Below are 22,415 nucleotides of genomic sequence, written 5' to 3' on the forward strand. Positions count from 1 at the left end.
GGTCCCAGGATCCCCGAGGACCAGGTCCGATACCCTGCTGCACCGAGGCAGCCCGAGATTTAACTCCTTAGCCGCTGAAGAGCAGGCTGAGAGCTGGCCTTTCAAAGCCACCTCCTTCACTAGGGCCACGCCAGTCCAGGTAGTGCTCGCAGTCAGTCGCAATTTAGGAATGAATGAAGTCACTAGAACTTGAGCACCGCCCCCCCCCCCCCCCAGGACTATGCCTAAGGCCAGAGAACTAGGAGAAAAAACAAAACAAAACAAACAACAACAACAACAACAACAAACCAACACCCGGTCATTTGAAAGATAAAGCCAAAGTGATTTTCAGTTCATTTCAAAATGAATTCAAGCCGGGCGGTGGTGGCGCATGCCTTTAATCCCAGTCTACAAGAGCTAGTGCCAGGACAGGCTCCAAAGCTACAGAGAAACCCTGTCTCGAAAAACCAAAACCAAAACCAAACAAAACAAACAAACAAACAAAAAAACAAAATGAATTCAGCAAAATCATAGAAAGTATTAAATAAGCTTAAAGCTTAACGAGGCCCTAAAAATAGAAAACTTTCCATTCATAGCGGGATAATCACAGCCCTTGGAGAATGTGACAAAGTCCAGCATGGACTACATAAGGAGACCCTGCCTCGAAAAAATAGAAATAAAACAGCTAGTTTTCCATTCAGACGCCTTATTCAAAGTGAAAATTTCTTTTTAAAAATTCAACTGTGAGTTTCAGGCATTAATAACTTGATTCTAGCTTTAAACATGAAGCGACATGATTTCAATTGTGGGTGTCTTATCAATGTTGAAAGCAGAGTAACTAAATGTGCCGAAGCGATGCTTAAAAACAATTTTTTTAAAAAGTTGGTGAGCTGGGCGGTGGTGGCACATGCCTTTAATCCCAGTACTCGGGAGGCAGAGGCAGGCGTATCTGTATCTCTGTGAGTTTGAGACCAGCCTGGTCTACAAAAGCTAGTTCCGGGACAGGCACCAAAGCTACAGAGAAGCCCTGTCTCGAAAAAATACAAAAAAAAAAAAAACCCAAAAAACAACAACAAAAAGCTGGTGGTGCACACCTTCAATGGAGGCGGAGACAGGCAGACCTCTGGGAGGCAGCTAGGGCTGCATATTGAGACTAAATACCCGAGTTCCCAAGTCTTCTCTTTTTAACAATATCTAATCCAACTTTTCCTGGCTGTATTTTCCATCATCTTTATGAAGAAAGACCAAGATCTGAGACAGCAGAGAAAACCATGGTTATCTCATGAAAACCCACGGTGATGGGTTTTCATAGGCAGTGAATCTAAAGACTAGAAAATACCAATAGCAGCTTCTTCTTCTTCTTCTTCTTCTTCTTCTTCTTCTTCTTCTTCTTCTTCTTCTTCTTCTTCTTCTTCTTCTTCTTCTTCTTCTTCCTCCTCCTCCTCCTCCTCCTCCTCCTCCTCTTCTTCCTCTTCCTTTTCTTCCTCCTCCTCCTCCTCCTCCTCTTCTTCCTTCTCCTTCTCCTCCTCTTTATCCTTTTTTTTCATGCTATAGCCCAGACTGGCCTTGTACTCATGACAATTCCCCTGCCTCAGACTTCTGAGTATTGGAGATTACAGGAGTAAGCCACCATGCTCAAATACAAGTTATAAAAGAAAACCAATTTGAATCACTAACCAAAAGAGGCTCAATGTTGTGTAATGGAAATAAACCCCAAGACGGGTACCTACTACTAATGTCCTCCCCTGAGGCCGACCGTGTAAGCACAGCCTGGTGTAAAAGTGGACAGAAAGAGAAAGGGAATGTGGGAAAGGAGGAGGCTTGGCACCCTGCTGGCTGAGAATAAAAAAAATCACATGAATATGGCTATGAGCCATGTTTATACTAAAAACATGTCTGAGTCATGGCCTGTGTATGACGAGGATTTCTTGAACCCTTATGACCCATTTTTATCATCTCAGCCTGTAAAACCGGTTCCATGAATTCATACAGTACCTTATTCTCTCCTGTAGAGAAGACAAGTTCTTAAATCAAAGGTATGCTAAAACACTTCCCCTGGGTCCCTAAATCCCTAAACAATGCACCTTCAAGGGCCACAGAAGCTCTCTGTGGAGCTGTGGTAAGACACTTGCACCCAACTGTCTTCAGAAGCCAGTGTCACCTTTGGGCTGGACACTATCATTTTCTCCTCCCCTCTCCCCCTTTGCCTAATTCCTTGTTCACATCTATATTAAAATCTTTTCTTCATAAACCCAGCTTCTGTCTCACACCGACAGGTCTAGAAAGTCTTCCCTGCTAAGTGGGAACAACTGCTGTCCCCGAGGGAAAGCCCCAGGAGCGCTGAGACCCTGCAGCCTGTGACTAGCAGAGAGAGGGGAATATAGCACTATGTCCATCCCTCTGTGTGGCATCCCCTCATGTCTGACCAAAATGACTACCAGATGGCTAACAGGGGCCAAGGCCTGCGCATATATCTTCATGAATCCTCAGACTCAGCAGCATCGATCCCCACTTTACTAGTGGAGACCAGAGACACAAGGAATCCACTTAGTCACAGAGGGAGAGGCTAGCCCAGCTGGCATTTGTTAGAGAGGTGAGCATAGGGGGCCTGTGGGGCCTGCAGGGAACTCAGTTGGTGCTGGGACACGGCTGGAGTCATAGACAGACAGAAAGGGTCATTAGAGTGTGGGTGTGGGTGCCGTCACCAGACCCTGGGGGTGTCCCTGAGAAACAAAGGATAGGCCGGGAAGCCTCTTGCAGAGATGCCAGAGTGACTAAGGTTGACAGAACAGGGACTGCCTCAGAAACCAGGAGGACTCAGGACAAAAGGAGCCAGCAGTGACCAACAGGAGCAGGAAGGCCCTGGATGTGGCCATGACACAGGAAAATCTTAACAGACAGTCTGGGCGGATGGCACGCTGAAGGGTCACACACCAGGGCTAAGAGTGGGGTATCTAAAGAATGAAGCAGTCAGGGCTGGAGACGCGGCTCAGTGGTTAGGAGCACTATCCGCTCTTGCAGAGGACCCAAGTACAGGTCCCAGCACCCCCATGGGAGCTCACAACCATCCACAGCCCCATTTCCGTGGGGATCTGACACCCTCTGAGAGCACCGGGTATGCGTGTGGTATGCTTACATACATGCAAATTAAAACTTGTAAACATAAATACATTTTAAAAAGAAGGGAAGGGTAGTTCAGCCTTAGACAACCCATTCCATCTCGGACCAGGCATGGTAGCACACACCAAACATTCCAGAACTCAGAAGGCAGGGGCAGGAGGGCTCAGGTCCCAGGCAGCATGGTCTAGAGTCTCAGGAGTAAAACAAACAAAAGGCTACATTGCCTGTGTTTGCATTTGTATGAAACAGAATAAGCAAAACCATAAAAGACTAGTGACTGGAGGTGAGGCAGGTGGCGTGAGAGATGGAGGCTGCTCTCGGGCATGAGATGGCTTTGGTGGGTGACAAAAATGTCCCCAAATTAGTGGCGACCGTTGTCTAAAACACTGCCAAATTTGAAAGCTATGTTTGAGAGCAGAATGTGACTGTTCCTTCAACTGAAAGCCCTTCTTTCCAAATAAAGATACAAAAGCAGAAAAGGAGTGATCTTGTGTGTGTGTGTGTTTGTGTGTTGTGTGTGGTGAGTGTTTGTGTGGAGTGTTATATGTGTGTCTGTGTCTCTGTGGTGAGTATGTATGTGGTGTATGTGTGTTTGTGTGTCTGTGTGGTCTGTATCTGTGGTGTATGTGTGTGTTTATGTGCTTGTGTGGTGTGTGTATATATGTGTGTCAGGTCTGTATGTATGTGGTGTGTGTTTATGTGTCTGTGTAGTCTGTATGTGTGCAGTGTGTGTATGTTGCTATGTCTGAGTGTGTCTGTGTATCTATGTGTGTGTGAGATCTGTATGTGTGTAGCGAATGTATCCTGGGTGTACATGCCTGTGGATGTATCAAAGCCAGGGCCTCATGTGTTCTGGGCAGATGCTCTCCCACTGAGCCTTACATCACTGATTAGAAACCTGAATCTGGATGGCTGTGGTTTATAATTACTAAACAGATCCATAAGATGCTTCTCTCTGCTGGTCCCCGTGGGGAGTGCCACAGAAGTCGCCCCTACTCCAGACAGACAGACAGACACACCCATTTCTGACCCATCACTCAGTCCCTTCCCATGATAATGTATATCTAGATGATATCTAAAATATGTTATATTCAAAAATGTGTAACAATACATTTTTTTTTTTGGTTTTTGAGACTGAATTTTCTGTAGCTTTGGAGCCTGACCTAGAGCTAGCTCTATAGCCCAGGCTGACCTCGAACTCAGAGAGCCACCTGCCTCTGCCTCCCAAGTACTGGGATTAAAGGCATGCGCCCCCACTGCCTGGCTATGTAACAATATTTTTAAAAAGAGTTTAACTTACAACAAAGAGCACTTTCTTCCTCCGATAGGAACTTGACAGGAAAATTTGATGGGAGAAATACATTTAATTTTCATAGCAATAAATTATCACATTAGTAATTTCCCTAGTGACTAGTCTACTAATATATGTGTCCATTTTGTAAAGACTCCTTGTTTTGTAAAAACTGTTCATATCATAAACTCACTGGCCCTTTGCCATTCTAGCTTGGAGTTCACAGGGTACCCAACAGAAATGAGTAGGTTTATGTTAATCAGATTTATCTTTCTCTTTATGGTTTTGTATAGTTTCAACTCTTAGACACCTCTGCCTTCTACCTCCATATCCTGCCAATTTTAGGGCAAAAGAAACATTCAATGTTACTCTAGTTTGTGGGTGACTTTAACTTCCTTATATTTTACTTTAAGCCAGCAAGGGCACTGTAAGAAGCTGGACGCCCACTTGTCTGTTTGGGTTTTGAGGCTGGGCTCTCATAGCCCAAGCTGGCCTTGAACTTGCTAAGCAGACAAGGAACTTCTGCTCCTCCTTCCCCTACCTTGCAACTGCTGGGATTATAGACAGAGTCGCCATGCCAGGCTTGGGTGCTCACTCTCTCCAAGTATGAAGAGACAAAGTACTAAAGCCTGACAGTCAGTGGTGTTCTAACCACCATTCCTAACAATCCCACTAGGGGAAGAGAAATACAAACAGACGGGCAGGTTCTGAGAGGAAGCCCAGGACCTCCAGCCAACCGGCGGACATTTTCTTATACAAGATCTACAAAGCAGAGGCAGAAGGGCAGGAGAAGACAGTCTGCTGACTGCCTGAGCTCAGCCTCTACCACGGAGCAGGGTTCAGCAATCATCACCTGTGAAATCAATACTGTGGCTTATGCGGTGTCTCACTCTGGATGAACGGAGTGCCCCAAAGGTGCCCCAAGCAAGGCAGTCAGGCTATCATCATTGCTCTAGGTTGCCCACCATGACTAGATGGCGAGACCCTGTTGCCAAAGACACCATACACTTCCGATGCAACTCTTGACCAGGAAGCCTCCCCGAAGGCTAGCCTTCATAGTGTTGGAAGGTGCTAGTCAGTCTGCAAGGAGAGAGAGCGTGATCTCCCCCTGCGCTGGGACCTGCGCACTATCATACCAACCCGCAAGCAGCTGTACATCCTGGAGCCACAATGGCAGGACTAGGGGTCACCAACCATCTCTTGATTAAGTTTGAGGTCTTCACAGCAGGGAATTCATCCATGATATTGTAAGAAGGTAAAAATCCATGCCTGTGAAGTCATTGGCTCTAGGGGAGAACCTACTGGTATCTTCTTATAGATATTCATGCTGCGAGACTGCTTTCTAAATATACATGCCTATATTCATATATTTGTGCTGGGCAGAAAAACCCCTTATTGTGGTGGGTGGGGGTTAATCAAGTGATGTCTTACTTTACGAAAGCAGAGCAGAGGTGGCTATGAGTGTACTCAGCCATAGATAGGACATCTGTATCCAACACCGCCCAACACACACACACACACTCACAGACAGACAGATGGATGGATGGACAGACAGACAGACAGACATGCACACCTAAGGTTCGGGGGCAGAGAGAATAGGAAGTGGACAATTGCCGGGAAATGCTGTCCTCTGGTCAGCACTTGTGAACCCAGAGCAGCTATGGTTACCTAAGTAAGATCTGCATAATAAGATCAAGCCAGCTAGACGGTCAGCATGGACAAGGGAGGTTTCCCCAGTCCAACCCCAGCCAGAGTGCGCTTGGCTGTTGATGGCTGCTGGGGAAGGACCTTTACCACTGATTGGTTCCCCATGGCCAAACATATATGGGCAGCACGAATTGGACTCAGTGGGTTAAATTAGTAAATAATAAAATATAGAATGGGGCATGAAGTTGAGAGGGAGACATGAGAGAAAGTTCTGGGGGAGAGCTGGTGTGGGAATCGTGTGTGTGTGATATAATCGAGATACATTATATACCTGTATTAAGTTTTCAAAGAATAAATAAAATAAAGCTAAAGAATTGGGCCTGGCCACTGTAGGTGGACTTTGTAATGGAAAATGATAAAACACTTCTTACCAAACTTTTCTCCATGATCCTCAAAGCTCCATGGAACATAAACTATAATGACTAAGAGTTCTTTTTTTCCCCACATCCTGGGACGGGATATGTAGAGTCTAACTTGGTCACATCCTTCAGGCTATAACGTTGTTTTCCTAAAAGCAACCTAGATGCTCTTCTCGTGTCTGAAACTCAGGGACCTCATTCTACATGCCACGCAAGCATGTCATGTGGGAGAGGCATGCACTGGCTAGTTCGGTTGTGTTTATTCCTTCTCAGAGTCAAAAGGACTGCGTGGAGTCCCCAGCTCCTCATCGCGTCTCCTTAGCTTTCATGGCGGATAGGAGGAAACTCGCTGCTCCTGATGCTTATTTTTCTGTCAAGACTCTTTCTCTTTTTCCTGAATCTTACTTTTTACATCCACTAATTTACACATAATTCTGGGCAGGGACCAAATGACAGGTTCTCATGGAGCAGAGATCTGTTAAATAAAAACCACAGCCATCCTAGTTCAAAATTCGAATCACAGTAGCATAAAGTCAGTGGTATAGCACTTGCCTGGCACATTTGATGTGGGATTCTCCTCTGTATGCTGTGAATACCATTGGTTAATAAAGGAACTGTCTTGGGCCTGTGATAAGACAGAGTAGAGCTAGGTGGGGAGAACTAAACTGAATGCTGGGAGAAAGAAGGAGCCCTGCCAGAGACAGACACCCGATGGAAATTTACCCAGTAAGCCACAGCTACATGGTGATACACAGATGAATGAAGATGGGTTAAATTAAGATGTAAGAGTTAGCCAATAAGAAGCTAGAGCTAACGGGCCAAGCAGTGATTTAATTAATACTGTTTCTGTGTGCTTATTTTGGGTCTGAGCTGCCGAGCAACTGGGAACCAATAAGCAGCCTCCTTCAACATACACATACACACACATACATAACCCATAACACACACCCACACACACATACACACAATGGCAAGAGAAGTCCCATTGAAGATTTAAAAAAAAATTACTCCGCTCTGTTTTTCCCACTGGCAAACCTAAGAACTGTCCACCTGTCCACCTCTCCACCTGTCCACCTTTAACAATTCCTTCAGAAATAAAGTTAAAAAAGAAAAGCTATCATTCAGTGCAGAAAAGTCTCAGGCACAGGGCACTTGACCTGCAGTCCCCAAAGTGGGAAGTGGGGACAAGAATCGGGAATTCGAGGTCATCGATACTGAGAAATGTGAGGGATGACAGATAGAGTGGCTAAGGTCTGTAATCCCGGCACTCAGGAGGCTAAAACAGGAGGATCACCATGAGTGCCAGGCCAGCCTGGGCTATGGAATAATACCATCTCAAAGTAACACCAACAAAAACAAGTAAAAAAGAAAAAGAAGCTGGGGTGGTGATGGTGCACACCTGGAAGGCAGAGAGACAGGAAGGTCTCTGAGTTCCTGAGTTCCTGGTCTACAGAAAGAGTTCCATGACAACCACGGCTCCACAGACAAACCCTGCCTCAAAAACAACCACCAAAAAAAGGATGACTGGCCAGCAAGATGGCCTAGCTGCTAAAGGTGCTCGGTCACAGGTCTGACGCCCTGAATCCAACCCCAGGCTCGGGTACAACCATCCTCTGTCCCCCACACATGTGCTGCCCGTGTCCCTGACCCAGAGTACAAAATACATACAGGTAAAAATAAGTTTAGAAAGAAAAACAGGGCTAAACTTGACTGTAGACTTTAAGAAAAGCTAGAGCAAAGTTTGGGAAACTAACAATTTTTGTAGCAGCAGAGACTCCCAGGCAACCTCGTGGTGGAAACAGCAGTTGGCAGAACCAGAAAGAAGATGCCTCACCTGTATCCAGACCACTAACTTCACCTTTATCTCCACTTCCCTTTTCATCTTCATCTCCTGAGTTCTCGATTTCCTCAATAACCATCCTCTTCCCTTTGGTTTGGGGCTCAGAGGCAGGCTCTGCTTTCTTCAGTTCACTTTCAACCTCTGACAAGGTTTTCTGCAACGTAATTGGTTTTCTTTTAATAAAGAACACAATCATTCTTTTGTTTTTCAGAGACAGTCCCTGCTCCCACTGTTAGGAGTCCCAAGAGGACCAAGCTACACAACCACAGCGTATGTGCAGAGGGCTCAGATAAGAACCGTGCAGGCTCTTGGGTTGTCAGGGCTCCGATAAGAACCGTGCAGGCTCTTGGGTTGTCAGTTCTGTCTCTGTGAGCCCTGTGAGCCCAGCTTAGCTGTTTCTGTCATGGTCATTCTTCCTGGTAAGAATATGAAGCTGCTTTAAAATGAATAAACAGAAGACTTTAAACCTCAGGCTAGTTTCCTTTTTACAATGATTTCATTGTTTTATCTGATTAAAAATGGCTATGTCCACTATAAAATAAGCAAACAAATAAATGAACAGCAAATAACAAAATAAAACAGAAGCAAAACAGGGCTTAAGACACAGCTCAGCGGTTAAGAGCACTGGCTGCTCTTGCAGACGACCTGGGTTCAACTCCCAGCACCCACATGGCGGCTCACAACCCTCTGTAACTCCAGTTTTCAGAGCTCTGATGCCCTCTTCTGGCTTCTCAGGCACTAAAATAAGGATGTGGTGCAGAGTCAGGACGCAAAACACCCAATACACATAAAATACATTAAAAAGACAGAAACCGAATTACGGGGCTCCTCCCATTCACTTAGCAATACTGACATCTTGGTAAGCTCCCAGATGTTTCTGTGCGCGCGCGTGCACACACACACACAGAGAGACAGAGAGAGAGAGAGACAGAGAGAGAGAGAGAGACAGAGAGAGAGAGAGAGAGAGACAGAGAGAGAGAGAGAGACGTGGGAGCAGTTTATGTAGCTGAAGTGCTCACATGTGCTATGAAGGGCAGGGTTCAAAGGTCTGAGATAGTTTGAGCCACTAAAAAGAAAATATTTGTATTGTCCCTCTCCACTGAACATTTAAAAATTATTTTATTTAGTGCTTGTGTGAGCGTATGCCACATGCTTGCTGGCGTCTGCAGAGGTCAGAAGAGGGTGCCAATCCCCTGCAGCTGGAGTTATCCTAAACTTGGATTCCGCAGTCATCACGCAAACCCACTGAGCATGCAGCACTCGTGTGGGTTCTTCTGTCTAATCAGGACGTGAGGTCAAGGGGAACTGTGAGTAAAAGACCCTCCTGTCTGACCTAAGATGTGGTGGTGGTTTGAATGAGAATGCCCTCCATAGGCTCCTATTTGAATACTTGGTCCCTCGTCCTCGTTGGTGGATCTGTTTGGGAAGGATTGGGAGGTGTAGCCTTACTGGAAGAGGTGTGTCACTGGGGGTGGGCTTTGAGGATACTGTCTTCCTGTCTATCTACTGGTTGTGGAGAAGTTGGAAGCTCTCTCTCTCTCTCTCTCTCTCTCTCTGCACACCTTTAGTTCCAGGACTCAGAAGGCAGAGACAGGCAGATCTCTGAGTTCCAGGCCAGCCTGGCCTACAAAGAGAAACCCTGTCTTCAAAAAAACAAACAAAAGACAAAGACATGACCTCTTAGCTGTTGCTCCAGCGCTATGCCTGCCTGACTGTTATGCTCCCTACCATGATGGTCATGGACCAACCCTCTGGAACTGTAAGGAAGCCCACAGTTAAATACTTTCTTTTATAGGAGTTGCCTTGGTCATGGTATGTCTTCACAGCAAGAGAGCAGTAACTAAAACAGATACTTGTGTGTGCCCCTAAAGTCATCTAATTTACAGAGTGAAATCTCGTATCTTTCCGGGGCTTGACAGTTACTCTTGAGGCCTTAGTTGGAGACTGCAGCACCGAGCTGGTTCACCCAGGTGGGGCCGGGTGCTGCCAACACTAGGCTAACAGCATTCTGTGGCCATGGTGTTCACTCATAGCCCTATGCAGTAACTGCTGTGAGCACTGTGTGATAAACTGAGATTTTAGAGAAAGAAGAAAGGTATCTGCTGCTCAGCAGTGACTCCATAGGTCTGCGTAACCCCTTTCTTCCTCCTTCAATTGCTGTCTCGTGGTGGTGGTGACAGTGACCGGCTAGGCAAGCACTCTTCCACTGAGCTGTCGCCATCCCCACACGCGCGTTCCTCAACAGTTTGTTCTCTTCCATTCCAACTAGACGTCAGCCCTTCCCAGCTCCCAACTTTGTGAAGTCGCGGACTCAGTGTGACTCACTCAGCAGGACTAATATAATTTTTAACACATGCTCGGAAACAGCTGGGTGTGGTGGTGGCGCACACCCTTAATCGCAGCACCTGGGAGGCAGAGGCGGGAGGACCTCTGTGAGTTCACTGTCAGGCTGGTCTCTCTAGGGAGTCCCGGACCAGCCAGAGTTACAAAGTGAAACCCTGTCTTAAAACCCCCAAATAAATAAAATCAGAAACGGAAAATACAGAGTTAGGTTTTTAAAACATTTTCTAGGCTTACCTTGGCCACATCATTATGAGGTTCCACACACAGCACCGTTTGTAGGTCCTCCCTGGCCTCCTGGAGCTTGTTCTGATGTTTGTAGGTAGTAGCACGTCTCAGGAGAGCTGAAATGGCACCAGCGTGAAGGCGCGACAGTGTAACGCATAGCCCATGGCTTCATCGTGGTTTGTACAGGACACGGGGTCAGTTTGCACAGAGCTCGAACCCCAGGTCCGAGTCTGTGTTGTGGGGCACACAGAACGTGCCCTGTTGCACACAGAAGGGGCTTCACTGGGCATCAGTCTGCTCCTTCGATCTTTGAGACTTTCATTCATGCAAATTATGCTGTGGTCAAGTCCATCCAGCCCCTCCCTCCAATTCTTTCCCCACTCCCTCCCAACTTTCACTTCCAATTTCGTGAGCTCTTTTCTTAAAGCAAGCAAACGGAAGAAGCTACTGCGTCCACTCAGAGTTGAGTGTGTGTGGGCAGTCTACTAAAGTGTGAACAGTGTGCTAGTTTGACCGAGAAACGTCCCCATGGGCACCGGTATTTGAAGGCGTGGCTCCAGTTGGTGAGGCTGTTTGTGGAGGTTAGGAGGTGCAGCAGGGTTAAGTCTGACACAGGGAGCCTGCTCTGAGAGGGAAAGCCAACTAGCACCTGCTGTTAAAAATGTGAGCTTTCAGTGGCTTGCCCCATCTGCCACGCCTCCCTGCCGCTACGACTCTTTTCCCTCTGGAATCATAAACCCCCGAAAACTCTCTTTCTTAAGTTGCCTTGGTCACAGTGTTCTAACAAAGAAAAGAAAAGTAACCCAAATGCGTCTGGAGAAAGCGGACTCCCTATGCAGCTTCAGTCCCCTCTGAATAACTGGTCCTCTGGCAGCACGGGATCCGCCCGCTTCTCTGCTCTCGCCCTTTCCCAGCCCCGCACCGTGCCTGCAGCACGGGAAGCTTTCACAGAACAGTAACACCTGGCTTCTTTAGCCGTCGCTGCCTGTAGATCATTTCCTGGGAATTTAGAAGACCCCTCACGGAACTTTGGTAAACACTGATCGGCAAAGGATAGGTTAAAGCACTTCAGCATTCTCGAAGGGGCCGGTTATTTTTGCTTTGGTGGCAGTGGGGAGGGTTGTCTTTGTTGGGCTTAATTTGGTTTAATTTTCTGAGACAGGGTCTCATAGCATAGGGTCTTGAACTCCCTGGACAGCCAAGTATCTTTAAACTCTGGTCTCCCTGCCTCCACCTTCCAGACTGTTCCAGTCTATACAGCTGCTGTTGATGTAATGATTAGACCTGGGTGTGGTGGCTGTGGCAGAGACCTACATCCCAGCATTCTGGGCCGTAAAGCAGGGCCAGGCGGACTCAGAAAATAAACTCTGCTAAAATTATCCCAAAGTGAACGTCGCATGTGGAACCACGGTGGAGCCCCGGTGAGCACATCGCAGGGGCCAGAAACTGAGCACTTTGGTAATTTGTGCCAGATTTCTTTTGTAGGTTTCAATTTATAATTTAATAATCATTTAACACTAACAATGTACCTGTCTAGTCCTTTGGTCCATTATATGAGGTTATTTTGTGTAGTCAGATGGTGTCTTGAGAAAAAAATAGGCTTAACAATTCTGAAATGCGAGAAATGGCGTATCAGATGTATTTTAATATGTTATCACAGCAAACAAGCAGAAATTACGCGAAGTTCTCTTGTTATATAACTCAGTTTTAGCCTTAGAATGAGCCATGAAAACCTAAAGGATAAACCATTTTGTAAAATCTTTAATCAAACTTCATTATTCTGTATGGCCATTGTTATTCAGGTCTCTAAACTCCCACGAAGCAGCAGTCATGAGAGACTTATGTTTGTAATGTTTAATTTTAGAGTATTTGAGTTATTGGGGAGTTGTGAGGTTAGTGCAGATCTCCTCTGACCCCCCATGAAACCTCCTATAATGTGACAGTCTTACCATCTCTTGATTGGCTACCACAGTCAAAGAATAAAGGACTTGATTCCAAATCAGATTGATTAAAAGTGACGTGCCTAAGGTGGTGGCTCACATACAGAACCCCGAGACTGCCCGAACCACGGGAGCAGAGTCACTGTCTAGTTACCTTTGATGTTTCCGGGCTCGAGCTCCAAGGCCTTCTCACAGTTGTGGAGAGCACTGCTCCACCGCTGCAATCTGATTTCTGCTTGCGCTCGATTGTTGTAGGCAGACACGGTGGGAAGGGCTGATAAACTCCTACGAGAGAACTGCAGGTTGGTGATGGGGAGGCCAAAAACAAACTCGGCTAAAGTTGTGTTGAACGTGAAATGTCCTCCCAGGCTGGTGGCCCGGGTGGTGATTGGTTCTGGAAACATCGGGAGGCTAGGCCTGGCTGAAGAAGGGAGACTCCTGGGACTGTGCCCTTGGGCTTCTCTGTCTTTGCCCCTGATGCACGGATGCAGTCATCCCCATCCCACATCATACCGGCAAGCCCACCGTGAAGTGAATAGCTTGTTCCCACCACCAACTTTACTTCAGAGCCAAGCTAACACCAACTGTTCAACCCTCATGAGCCAAAACAAAGTTTCCCTCCTCCGAGCTGTCCTTCTTGGGTATTTACACAGCCGTGTAAAAGCAACGAGTGCAAAATGTTAGCAAAACAAATATGTATTGTGTAAGGGCTGAACTATGTTCCCTTCAAAGTTTATTTGTTGAGCTGGGTGGTGGTGGCGCATACCTTTAATCCCAGCACTTGGGAGGCAGAGGCAGGCGGATCTCTGTGAGTTCGAGGCCAGCCTAGTCTACAAGAGCGAGTTCCAGGATAGGCTCCAAAGCTACAGTGAAACCCTGTCCCAAAAAACAAAAACAAAACAAAACAAAAGTTTATTTGCTTAAGCCCAAATCTTAAGTCCTTTAAGCCCACAGTGTTTCGGGACATGAGCCTATTTGGATGTAGTTTAGAGAAGTAGTTAGGCCAAGGCTCTAGCCCAGAGTACAGACCACGGTGCAATTCCCAGCACCACTGTCATGGCCCCCTTTCCAGTCACTGTGATAAAAAAACAACACTGCAGCCAGGCTTACTTTGGCTCACAGTGCAAACGCAGCCCACTGTGGTGGGGAAACCATCATAGCACAAGCAGGTAGCAGAGAAAGAGGTGTGCTGGGGGACAGTGGTCTTTTGTCCTGCCACTTGTATTCTTTTTAATAAAGCACTGATTGGCCAGTAGCCAGGCAGGAAGTAGAGGCAGGGCAATGAGAACAGAAGAATTCTGGGAAGCGGAAAGCTCAGTCTGCAGTTGTCACCCAGACATAGAGGACGCAGACAAGAATGCCTCGCTGATGAAAGGTACCAAGCCACGTGGCTAACACAGACAAGAATTAATTAATAAGAAGCCTGAGCTACTAGGCCAACCAGTTTATGGTTAATGTAGACCTCTGTGTGTTTCTTTGGGACCGAATAACAGCAGGACCTGGCGGGACAGAAATCTCTGTCACAGAGGTGAAAGTGTGCTGCTGCTAAGCATCCTATCACCATGGATACAGTTCAGGATCCTTGGCAGGGAATGGCACCAACACAATGGGTTGTCCCAACTCAACACAATCAAGATAATAATCCCCCACAGGCAGGGTGAGGGACCCAAGCTCTCACATGATTCCAGATTCTGTCAGGGTAACAAATAGTACTAGCCATTGCTACCATCACCATTAAAAAAAAAAAAACTTAAAAAAGAGATAATTAGCCGGGCGATGGTGGCGCACGCCTTTAATCCCAGCACTCGGGAGGCAGAGGTAGGCGGATCTCTGTGAGTTCGAGACCAGCCTGGTCTACAGAGCTAGTTCCAGGACAGGCTCCAAAGCCACAGAGAAACCCTGTCTCGAAAAACCAAAAAAAAAAAAAAAAAAAAAAAAAAAAAAAAAAAAAAAAAAGAGATAATTACTATGAGGTCCTTAGAATGGACTCTAGCCTAACAAAACTGATACCCTTATAAAAAGAAGAGATTAGAACGAAACAGAGTGACAGGCACGTAATGAGGGCATATAAGACAGGTCCCTGTCAGCCTAGGACAGAGGCCTCTGAAGAAATCAACCCTGCCTTCACCTTGAGTTTAGACTTCTAGCCTTCAGAAGTGTTGATATACATCTAGTTCAGACTACTAGGTGTAATGATACTTTGTTTGTAATCTAACAAATAAAGCTTGCCTGAAGATCAGAGTGTGAAGCTAGCCATTAGTTAGCCATAGAGGCCAGGCAGTGGTGCACACCTTAAATCCCAGCACCTTTAACCCCAGTTGGATCCCCTGGAACTGGAGTTACAGCAGGTTAATGGCCATGTGGATGCAAGGAACTGCACCTCTGGAAGAGGAGCAAAGTCCTCAACATCTGAGCCATTGCTTCAGCCCCTAAGATAGCACAATCCAGCCCCAGTAAGATGAAAACCCCCTTGCCTGGTGTAATACATCACGGCCTCTTCGTAATCTCCAGCGTGGAAAGCCTCATTTCCTTTTTCCCTTTCACGATTGGCAAGAAGACACTTTTCCTTCTCAGTTAGACCTGAAATAAACACAGATGAAAACAAAAAAACAGAACCGAAGACCATTTCTCTAAATGCAGGCGTGCTTTTGTTGAAGGGTAGTCCTGGGACTAGAACCTGGGGGCTCAGCTCAGGCACGCCCAACAAGCCCTCTGCCTCTGCACTACATTCTCCCACCCCAAGATACCTATTTAGACTGGAGCAGGAAGCCATAGATTAAACAAAACCAATTAAAAGATTTCCTAAGTGTGGAGCTATTGCTTTTTTTCTAATCATCCCCAGTTTTTTTAGGAGTTAGTTTTCTTTTTTTGTCCTTTTTGTTTGATTGTTTTTGTTTTGTTTTTCAACACAGGGTTTCTCTGTAGCTTTGGAGCCTGTCCTAGAACTCGGTCCGTAGACCAGACTGGCCTCGAACTCACAAGGTCTGCCTGCCTCTGCCTTCTTAGTGCTGGGATCAAAGGTATGCACCATGGCTGCCCACCGAGGAGTTAGTTTTCGTTTGACTAGTTTTGTTTTACTTTGAAGGTTATGTATGGAGTTCAGAGGAAAAACTGTCTTGCTTCTTTTGTTCAATGCAAAAAGAAAAAAAGAGGGAATTTATAGGAAGAGGATTGGAAATAGGAAACAGAAAACAAGAGAATATTCTAAAAAATTAGGTTTATACGTAAACTTCATTATTAAGGCCAGCCATTGTGGTGCACTAGCACTTGGATAATGGAGGAAGGACAATTGGAAGGCCAAGGTCAGCATTAGCTATGTGTGGAGTTCAAGGCCCACCTGGGCTATATGAGACGCTGTCTCAAACAAAATTGAGTAATTAAAGAGAAATAAATTTGTTAGAAATGGTCAATTCTGACCAAAAATCTATAAACTTTCATGGAAACCAACAACCTTGTCAAAGACAAGGTTTCCTGGCTGACAAGTTTTTATCATAATTCACAGGTGGGATAATGACGCATTATTTCCATTCTCTCTTATTACCTGCTGTGTCTATTTTTGTCTCAATTTTAGACAAATGAGCCTTGTTGTTTACTATTGTCTTTTCTTTGTAATCTTCATCAATTTTTGAACATTCTTTTTCCACGTCAAATCTGAAAGAACAACAAAAATGGGGGAAATGAATAGCATCCTACAAGTAAGAAACAAATTCATTAGTGTATCGAAAGAGGAAATGCTTGGGACAGACTCAGTATGGGAGTTGAGATTTGGTGGCTTTGTTTTGTTTTTCTGTTTGTTTATGGGCTTTTGTTGTTGTTCTTGTTTCTTTTTGTTTTTCCAGAGGGGTTCACTATGTAACCCTGTCCTGGAACTCACTCTGTAGATCAAGCTGGCTTCAAACCTGCCGCTGCTTCCTGGGTGCTGGGATTCAAAGTGTGCACCACCACTGCCTGACTGAGATTTTTTTTTCTAATGCTGGCAAATATTCGCATCCACCCAATGAGATCTATGGGGAATCCACAAGTTAAAACACAACACTCACGCCTGCTTCGTATACATGCAACCTAAGCATAGTTTCATATAATGCTTTAAATGATTTTATGAATGAAACAAACATCTCATTGTGTGGACTCATCCCCTGACCATGCTAAGAGTTTCAGATGGGGACATTTGGACATTAGATTCTTGTGTTACTAATGTTCAACCTGTCCATACTCTGAAGAAAAACACTCTTCATAGGTTTGTTCCTCGAGTCATCTGCATTCTTCCTCACATGGTTGCACCCACTTATAATCCCAGTACTGGGAGCAGAGGCAGGTGGATCTCTGAGAGTTCTAGGCCAGCTAAAGCACCATATAAAAAGTGTTTGGTAGCTTTACTAATGTAATTTGATACACTTGATTTATCAGGTTTATACTATTTTAAATTATAGGATCTAATGAAGAAATATGAAACGTACTTATCCCACTCTGCATAATCCCTTGGGATTTTCTTCTTGACTGGCTTACTTTTAGAATATACTTCCTGAAAGAATAAAATCATACTTCGTGAGACACTTTCAGTCTAAGATCACCAGGATTTATTATAAATGCACTGTGATCCATGAGAGTAAGATACATAAATGGAATGGATCAAAAATATAGGTTTCCTTGAGGTTAAAACAACTCCAGCATCATGATATAATAAAGTACTGAGGTAAAAGACAGGGTTTCAAATTTATAGTTAATCCTGAGGATAATCTCACAGACTTTTAAGGACATACATAATATTTGAAAATTCACATGTGAGCATTAATGTTTTTCTTAAAATGAAAGCAGCACTGAGTTCAGTCTTCTTCTTAAGCCGAGGCATTTAGAGGAGCAAGAATAATGATTTGCCGTATTAGTCAGAGCTCTTTTGTTTGTCATGACAGACATTCAATTTGGAATAATTCCAAAAATAAAAATAAAAAAGCAGTCATAGCAAACTGCTGCTGAGGCTTCCTGGGTCTGCTCTCCAGCCTTTGCTCTCTTCCCAACACTGCACTCCCTGACTTATGACTATGTGCTTTCTCCTTGTGACAGGTGACATGGCCACTACAGTCTAGATTATAACCACCAAGGCCTCATCAGAGTGAATAGTGGCCCTCCTCTCTTCCATCCCTTAGAGAAACTACAAGGAAAGGCTCCAATTAGCTGTTCAGGGGCAAAGTGACCCAAACTAGGTCCTAGACCCCATTGCTGATGATGGGGAAGGTGGGCAGGTTCTGCACACTAGCCATTAGACCGGGGAGCACTTAATCTCCCTGAACACGTCATACAATGCTACCCTTGGAATGTACACAGAGAAGGGAGCTGTGAAGGTGAAAGTAGACACTAGGGGCAGCTGTCGTAGCCGAGGATGGCCAGCAATACTATCAGCTGGAAAACCAAGGAGGAATCCTCCCCTCCAGGTTTTAGGAGCATGGCCCTGCCAATGCCCTAGCCATAGACTTCCAGCTTCTAGAACTATAAAGCACATTTCTCTTGTCTTAAACCAACCAGTTTGTTAGAAAACTAATACAAGTGGCACAACTTAGTTGTTAAGAAGAGCTGTAGAGACAAACACTGGAGTACTAGACCTGAAACAACAGATAAGAACACTGGCTGCTCCTGCTGAGGACCCAGGTTCAGTTCCCAGCACCTGCATGATGGCTCACAACAATTTCTAATGGGGATTTTATGTCCTCTTCTGGTGTGCATGAAGACACAATACTTGTGTGCATAAAAAACACATAAACAACAACATAGATATAAGAATAACAAGAACACAAAATGGAAGGTCTTGGGTAGTCATTCTGTCAGAAATAGCAAGATGATCAAGTCTACAAAGGGACAGAGGGCCATCTCTACATGCTTAAACCATTGTGTGCCACTTCCTTCACACAGGCAGTCAGCTGACTTACACAGTGACACAACCTTTGTGTCTCTACCATAGGCAGAATTATCCCCCAAAGTTGGAAACACTGAGCAATATCTTTCATGCTCTTAAAAATTGGCCAAAGTAGCAAAAGGGAAAAGATGAAAGATGTTTGATGTGGGAGTGTCATATATCAATCTGTTGATTTCATTGGTTAAGCAATAAAGAAACTGCTTGGCCCTCATAGGTTAAAACATAGGTGGGAGGAGTAAACAGAACAGAATGCTGGGAGAAAGAAGCTGAGTCAGGGAGTCGCCATGACTCTCCCACTCCAGGCAGACGCAGGTTAAGATCATGCCTGGTAAGCCAGCTCGTGGGCTACACAGATGATAAGAAATGGGCTAGTCCAGGTGCGAGAGTTAGCCGAGAAAAGGCTAGATATAATGGGCCAAGCGGTGTTTAAAAGAATACAGTTTCCGTGTAATTATTTCGGGTAAAGCTAGCCGTGCAGGCGGCTGGTGCTGGGGATGCAGCCCCGCTGCCCTTATTACAACAGATGTTGACCTCAAAATGCAAGCTTTCAGAAAAGGTAGCTTCATTTCCACCACCCAGTGATCAGATCTAACTTTACATAGGAAAGCAGACAGGCCTGATGGCACAGGCCTATAATTCCAGCTATTTGGAAAGATAGAAAGGAGAGTCACAGGTCCAAGGCTAGCTTAGAAGGAGACACTGTCTTAAAAAGTAAAAGTGGTATATAGTCATAACTCAGTGGCACAGGCCTTGTTAAGTGTGAGGTCATAAGTAAACTCTAGTACCACACCAAAAATAAAAAAAGGGAAAGGGAGGAGTGAAAGGAAAAGAACCGGGGAGAAGAGGAGTAATCAGGAGTTACCAGAAGAGGGAAACCCTACACACTTACTTACATCACAGTGCATCAGAAGAGGGAAAACCTACACACTTACTTACATCACAGTGTATCAGAAGAGGGAAACCCTACACACTTACATCATAGTGCATCAGAAGAGGGAAACCCTACACACTTACATCACAGTGCATCAGAAGAGGAAAACCCTACACACTCACGTACATCACAGTGTATCAGAAGAGGGAAACCTACACACTTACATCACAGTGGTTTACTCTGGTAGACAGGAGATTATATATATATAATAAGTCACAGCCACCACCCTTGTCCCTGTCAGTGCCCCCCATACCAGAAAGGCCTACCTTGCCACTATGAGGGCAGCTGTCTGAGCCACGAACTGGAGGCAAATGATCTTCCACTCCTGGATGTGCTTCGGGGTCATGAAAGTGCCTTGCATTTTCCTCTCTCTTGATTTCTGATACCCAACTCTGAGAAGGATGGAGCAGAAGGCAACTGTAGAGTGTGAGGTCACTGACCATGCATTAGGAAGGATGTAAAGAGCTCTCTCGACTCACTTCCCCTGTCGTTCTCTCTGGAATATCCTTCCTTTTATTTTTGATTGTTATAAATACACATAACAAAATTTATTTAATTAATTTCATAATTATTTCATAATTCAGTGTGTAGTTAAGTCTCATTAAGAATATTTGGGGGCTGGCACTAGATGGCTCAGCTGTTGAGGGTGCTTGCAGCTGAGCCTCAACAACTTGAGTTCAACTTCAGGACATGTGATGTGTGGTAGTTTGAATGTAACTGGCCTGGCCCCCATGGTCTCATAGGGAATGGCGCTAATAGGAGGTGTAGCTTTGTTAGAGTGGGCATATCTTGTTTAGGTGTGTCACCATGGAGGCAGGCTTTGAGGTAGCCTATGCTCAGGATACAACCAGTTTCAGTTGACTTCCTGTTGCTTGCAAGTTATAGGACTTTTAGCTACTCTTCCAGTACCTGCATGCTGTGATGATAATAGCATAATACACCTCTGAAACTGTAAGGGAGCCACCTCAATTTCTCACACACGCACACAAGCACACACACACCAAATAAATGTAATTTTAAAATATGGCAAATATGAACAAACAAACAAAACCAGCCAGACTGGACTCAACTAGAAAAGTAACAACTAGAAGTTCAAATATATTAAAACACAAAATGAAATCCAATGTATCTACAAGAAGTCTCAGAACTAATTTATAAATGCAACAAGATCACAAGGCAAAAAGTTAAACTTTAAAGATCAATTTGATAATTATAAACTCATATACAATTTAAATTCTAGGATGAGAAAGATGGTTCTATGGCTAGGAGCATTTGACACACAACCAAGAGGCATGAGTTCAGACTCACATAACAGCCAGGAGTGATCTCATGAACACCTGTAGCCCTAGCTATGCTGGCAGTGGAAACAGAAAAGTCATGGGAGCTAGCAAAAACAAAAACCATGTAAGCTCCAGGTTCAGGGAGAGATCTTTCCTCAAAGGAACAAGGCAGAGCATGGCAGCGCAGAAAACTCAATGCCCTCCTCTGGCCTCTGAGGACATACACAGGTGCATGGAACCTACATACGTAGGTTACACCTCATGTGCGCACACACGAAATAAGTAAACAAATCCCACCAACATGAACTATCTGGAGTAGCCAAAACCAGGAATAGAAAGCAATCGATAGTGGCTGGGAGCCTGGGAAATAGAGACCTTTTGTTTAATAAGCAAAGAATTTCTTTTTTGCACAATGAAAAAGTTCTGGAGAGTGGGTGAGCAAGAATGTGACTATACTCAGAATATACTCAACACTACTGAACTGTTGACAACAAAGGCAAAATGGTTAAAATGGCTGCAATCTGGCTCCTAGAGTGTATAAAGTTTGGATTTTATCTCAAGCATCTAAAAGAAAGTTAAGATGATGAATTTTATGTTATTTGTATCTTATGACAAATTTCATAACGAGGTGACTTGAGGTGAATAATAAAGAAATATGAAAAGAAGAAATATGAAATAGGAATAAATTTAACTGGAAAAAGTATATATTTAAAAAATATTACCGGGCGGTGGTGGCGCACGCCTTTAATCCCAGCACTCGGGAGGCAGAGGCAGGTGGATCTCTGGGAGTTCGAGACCAGCCTGGTCTACAAGAGCTAGTTCCAGGACAGGCTCCAAACCCACAGAGAAACCCTGTCTCGTAAAACCAAAAAAAAAAAATTAAGACACCACTGTATAAAATTAAAGACTACCTGGGCTGTGGATGCACTTCAGTGGTAAATCTTTTCTTTTTTTCAATAATTTATTTTTATTTTATGTGCATTAGTATCTTGCCTGAATGTATGTCTCTGTGAGGATGTCAAATCTTATAGTTACAGACAGTTGTGAGCTACCATGTGGGTGCTGGGAATTGAACCTGGGTCCTCAGGAAGAACAGTCAGTGATCTTAATCACTGAGGCATTTCTCCAGCCCAGTAAATCTTATACTAAGAAAAAGGGAGGCCTAGGTTCAATCCCTAGTGTCAGTGTGCTATGCACACACACACATACATACATACTTGCATACACATGCATACACACTTGTATGTATGGGATGTCTACATATATTATTAAATCATATTAAGAGACTACAAATGAAACTATATTATCAGCTCAATAAACGCTGAAAAAGTCGTTTTATAAAATTTAAAACATACTCATGAAAGAAATTCTTATTGAACAAAAATCAGGTAGAGGTTGGTAGCACACACCTCTAATCCCAGGACTCAGAAAACAGAGGAGGGTGAATCTTTTTTTTTTTAATTGATAAAAGAAGAATAAAGAAAAAAAAAAC

At 44.7% G+C, this 22,415-nt stretch overlaps 1 protein-coding gene across 1 annotated transcript in view; it reads right to left on the reverse strand.

Moving 5' to 3' along the window:
* Spag1 (sperm associated antigen 1) overlaps window positions 1-22,415 on the reverse strand; it is a 51,583-nt gene that overhangs the window by 21,889 nt on the left and 7,279 nt on the right. Inside the window, exons 4-10 of the mRNA XM_075961190.1 lie at window positions 19,910-20,035; window positions 17,262-17,326; window positions 16,346-16,455; window positions 15,279-15,384; window positions 12,959-13,089; window positions 10,874-10,980; window positions 8,291-8,450 (exon numbers count right to left, since the gene is read on the reverse strand). Coding sequence (XP_075817305.1) covers window positions 8,291-8,450; window positions 10,874-10,980; window positions 12,959-13,089; window positions 15,279-15,384; window positions 16,346-16,455; window positions 17,262-17,326; window positions 19,910-20,035 — 805 coding nt within the window. The remainder of the gene's footprint in view (window positions 1-8,290; window positions 8,451-10,873; window positions 10,981-12,958; window positions 13,090-15,278; window positions 15,385-16,345; window positions 16,456-17,261; window positions 17,327-19,909; window positions 20,036-22,415) is intronic.

This window comes from Microtus pennsylvanicus, chromosome 2 (genome assembly GCF_037038515.1).
Source record: "Microtus pennsylvanicus isolate mMicPen1 chromosome 2, mMicPen1.hap1, whole genome shotgun sequence".
Classification (NCBI taxonomy): domain Eukaryota; kingdom Metazoa; phylum Chordata; class Mammalia; order Rodentia; family Cricetidae; genus Microtus; species Microtus pennsylvanicus.